We start from the raw sequence: 4535 nt of genomic DNA, 5'->3' as shown, positions 1-4535 counted from the left end.
TGCTTAGCGGTATTTCGTCTGCCGTTACGTTCTGAGTTCAAATTCCGCCGAGGTTGACTTTGCCTTTCATCCTTTCGGGGTCGATAAATTAAGTACCAGTTCCGCACTGGGGTCGATGTAATCGACTTAATACCTATGTCTGTCCTTGTTTGTCCCCTCTAAGTTTAGCCCCTTGTGGGCAATAAAGAAATAGGTATCCTTTCCGTTGAACTGGTCACTTTAATGTTATGAACAAACATACTTGAAGTAATCGACCGTTTAGAAAGCAGCTGAAATGTCCTCAAATATGCGATACCTAACATGCATTTCCGCTGGTCGGTTTGTAGCAGCTGTTTGACAGCATTGTTTCTTTGCATTATTATCGTGCAACTGCAACGAATCGCCACCTCTTTGCCATCGTAGGAACATCACACGAATGCCTTCCATAAACCCACAGAATGTCAAGAGGCAGGCGTCCTTTTCTGATGCTTCCGTCTGATATGGGAAAAAATAGTAAAGTATTTGAGTGCGCACCGTTATGTGCATGCATGGCGATAACGTACCCACTTCAGCCTTGGCAAATACGTAGCACTTTGTTGTAGGACTATGTTTCTTGTCTTCCCCCGACGTGTTAATGCAAGCAGTCTGTCTCTACTGCCGACTCTGGAGCATGCAACGTACAGCTGGCCGTGGGAAAAGCAAGGCTCTTCCAAGAGAAGTCCAGCCACAGAAAGTGTCTGGCCCGGGGACTTGTTGACAGACATGGCGAAGCTAGGTCGGAGCCGGAATTGCAGTCTTCTGAAGGCGAAAAATATGTCTGCTCCAGAGGGAGTAAGGGGAATCCTGGGAATGGATACATCCTCACCTTTTCCGCATCCGGATAGGATGGTTGCCTCGACAACATGCTTTATCAATTTTTTTACAACCAGATGTGTTCCGTTGCACAGTCTGGAGGGCTCCAAATTGCGCAAAAGCACAACCGGACTTCCAACTTTAAGGTGGAGCAGATGTGGTTGTAGGCTCGGAGGGTATAGAGAGTTGAAGAACTCCGTTGAGAAATTCAGCGATTCATTCGCATCTACCATCGTATCTACAGATTTGTATGCGAAAGGAGCACCGGGAAGTGACTGCAACGGTTGATCATTGAGTTTTGTAACGGTCACGTTTTTCGGGGCCAGCACTGCTCTTTCAGACAGCCATTCATGATTGAGATAATTATCTTTTAAATGGGGAAACACTTTATCAGTGAGTTCGGCCAAAGATGAAACGGGAGTTGCGAACGGGTGGACGTCCAATTCCCCATCAGCGTCAAGCGGCACTTTACCGTCGCCGAGTTTCAGAATGTCATTTGCGAAGTTAGCCGACGTTTGGTCGCCGAACAATTGAGCCCTCATGTTGATTGTCAGGGTCAGTGGCCTGACAAGACGCCAGAGCGGAGACAACTTAAGGCATGCTTGAACCTCATCTGCTCGTGTGCCTTTGGGGATAACAGGAAGAGTTTGCCTAAAGTCACCTGAAAGCTATGAAAAAAATACAAAGCCCAGCATCACCACCGGATCATTCTACACATTTTACTCTTTACTCTTTTACTTGTTTCAGTCATTTGACTGCAGCCATGCTGGAGCACCGCCTTTAGTCGAGCAAATCGACCCCGGGACTTATTATTTATAAGCCCAGTACTTATTCTATCGGTCTCTTTTGCCGAACCGCTAAACACACCAGCATCGGTTGTCAAGTAATGCTAGGGGGACAAACACAGACACACAAACATATACACACACATACATACATATATATATATATATATATATATATATATATATATATATATATATATATATATATATATATATACATATATACGACAGGCTTCTTTCAGTTTCCGTCTACCAAATCCACTCACAAGGCATTGGTCGGCCCGAGGCTATAGCAGAAGACACTTGCCCAAGGTGCCACGCAGTGAGACTGAACCCGGAACCATGTGTTTGGTAAACAAGCTACTTACCACACAGCCATTCCTGTGCCTATATATATATATATATATATATATATATATATATATGTATATATATATATATATATATATATATATATATATATATATATATATATATATATATATATATATATATACACGGCCGTCATAGCACCATTATAGGCCTCCGGGCAAACCACTGCATTTGGGCCTATAGTATTTATTTATTTATTTACAGAAAGCCATTGCATGCATCGGTTAGAATTGAGCTCTTTAACCCTGAGCAACTGCCCCTGAGCAACTGCCCCTGTGCAACTGCCCTGTGTATCTATGCCTTCGACCAGCACTATGTGTTGTATTTCATTGAAGCTGAAAATACTTCATTTTATTGCATATTACGTCAAAAAAAAAAAAAACAGGGAAGTTAACAATGTGTTGTTTGTTTTGGTGTTATTATCGTTATGAACGTCAGTGCTCTTCTATTGCATCTTAAAAGTAGAATTTAACCAAACCTTTTTGTGATAAAGCGGGAATTATCCATATTACGTACATATTTCCTTATAGTCATTGAGAATTGGCGCCGTTTTGCTCGGAGCGAAATTACACTCCTATGCACACAACCAAAATAACTTGTAAACACATGCGACAACTAAAGGTAAGTTTTATCTTAGCTTTCGCTGCAAATCTCCTCTGACTAACCTGCAGACTATTCTGCGATGTTACTCGAAATCTCTCAGAGCGGATAATTCAGCAGTCAAACGTTGTCTCTCGGTTGTCGTTAGTTAATAAATTGCTTTAACTCGGCCAAGCGAAATTACTTGGTAGGCATTGGAATCTACGATCACTGCTCTTTTTCACACCACTGTCGTCGTCTCCACCACAACCACCGCTATCAGCAATGCCATCACTGCCGCTACCACCACCACCACCACCACAACTACTAACATCAACCAACTATCATCAACACCCATTTCTTTACTGCCCACAAGGGGCTATACACAGAGGGGACAAACAAGGACAGACAAACGGATTAAGTCGATTATATTGACCCTCAGTGCATAACTGGTACTTAATTTATCGACCCCCGAAAGGATGAAAGGCAAAGTCGACCTCGGCGGAATTTGAACTCAGAACGTAACGGCAGACAAAATACGGCTACGCATTTCGCCCGGCGTGCTAACGTTTCTGCCAGCTCGCCGCCTTCCGAACCATCATTAACACCGCCTCAAACACAAGCAACATTAACAATAACGACAGCAGTAAAACATTTTAATGGGATAACATTCGAATATTGGCTCGAGGCCCCGCAGTTGTTTCGGTGAGGTATATAGTCGATTGCATGAATCCCGAGTACTTGAATGGTACTTAATTTACCGAACTTAAAAGAGTTACTGACAAAATTGATCTCGTGATTTGATCTCAAAACGCAAAGAGGTCTCAATTTTGTTGGCTGACGCCCTACTAATTCTCGTTTCCATCGCTTTTTTTTTTTTTTTCGTGGATACCGTCATTAAAACTGATACTTTATTTCTACGGTCACCATGTATACCAAGAAATTCATCTTTCAGTTGAATCAATGTTCAGTTGTCTTCATGTTAACATTATACAGTTTAGGAGAAACCGAGTAAAAATTTTAGGTCTTCAGTAGTTGAAACTTCCCCCCCCCTCTCTCTCTCTCTCTCTCTCGCATTCACTCTCTCAATGTATTTTGTGTCTGACTCTGTGTTGAACCCAAAACATTTCATTTTTCGATAGCAATAAAATACTCCAAGCCTTTTATAATATATTTTTCTTTAAATTATCATCTTACTCAGAGAAGAAAGGACAGCCTGTTTTTTAGCCCCTGCCGCACCCAAGACTGGCAAGGGAGGAAGTAATCCTCCGACTTGACCTAATGCTTGCAACCTCTATTAGGTTAGGCCTAATGCTGTGAAGGCACGTGGCCTAGTGGTTAGGGACATTCGGCTCACAGTCGTGAGTCCGATGCTCAGCAGAGAGTCGTGTCCTTGAACAAGACACTTTATTTTACGGTACTCCAGTTCACTCAGCTGGCAAAAGTACCTGCATTTCAAAAGGTCACCCTTGCCACGTCACGTGCCACACTGAATCTCCCTGAGAACTACATTAAGGGTATGCATGTCTGTGGAGTGCTCAGCCACTTGCATGTTAATTTCAGCGCAGACTGTTCCGTTAATCGGATTAACTGGAACCCTTGTCGTTGTAACCGACAGAGTGCAAGTTTTTTTTTTTGTAACTAATGTTAGCAACCTCTATCAGATTAGACCTAATATTTGCAACAGAATGGACTCTTAAAGCAGTGGTTCTCAAATTTCAGTGGTTCTCAAACTGCCCACCACCAACAAAAGCAAAACGTGATAGTATATTGTTTGCCCATCTCCATCTCCATCTTTATTAACGAGGGAAAATATTTTGCATCTATATAATACCTCTTTCTTTGCTATGGTGTTGCACAAGGTTTTAAATGTTTAAAACCATTTTGCTCTATTATTAAACTTGATGACTTGTTTATACTATTTTAAATCTTCGCAGTCCTCCATAAAAGGAGAAACACTGAAGTCAA

General features: G+C 42.1%; 1 protein-coding gene across 1 annotated transcript; it reads right to left on the bottom strand.

The window, feature by feature from the left end:
* Nucleotides 1-515: 515 nt before the first annotated feature.
* Nucleotides 516-1373, bottom strand: LOC115226023 (ATP-dependent DNA helicase PIF1-like). The gene has a single exon (XM_029797032.1). The coding sequence runs from the start codon at nt 1371-1373 to the stop codon at nt 516-518; it is 858 nt and encodes a 285-aa protein (XP_029652892.1).
* Between the last annotated feature and the right edge of the window lie 3162 nt (nt 1374-4535).

Source organism: Octopus sinensis, linkage group LG1 (assembly GCF_006345805.1).
Source record: "Octopus sinensis linkage group LG1, ASM634580v1, whole genome shotgun sequence".
Lineage (NCBI taxonomy): Eukaryota > Metazoa > Mollusca > Cephalopoda > Octopoda > Octopodidae > Octopus > Octopus sinensis.
This window is presented reverse-complemented; position numbering and strand designations above follow the sequence as displayed.

Excerpts from the sequence above, each read along its gene's own strand:
- LOC115226023 (XM_029797032.1), bottom strand. The coding sequence starts at position 1,373 with ATGAGGGCTCAATTGTTCGGCGACCAAACGTCGGCTAACTTCGCAAAT.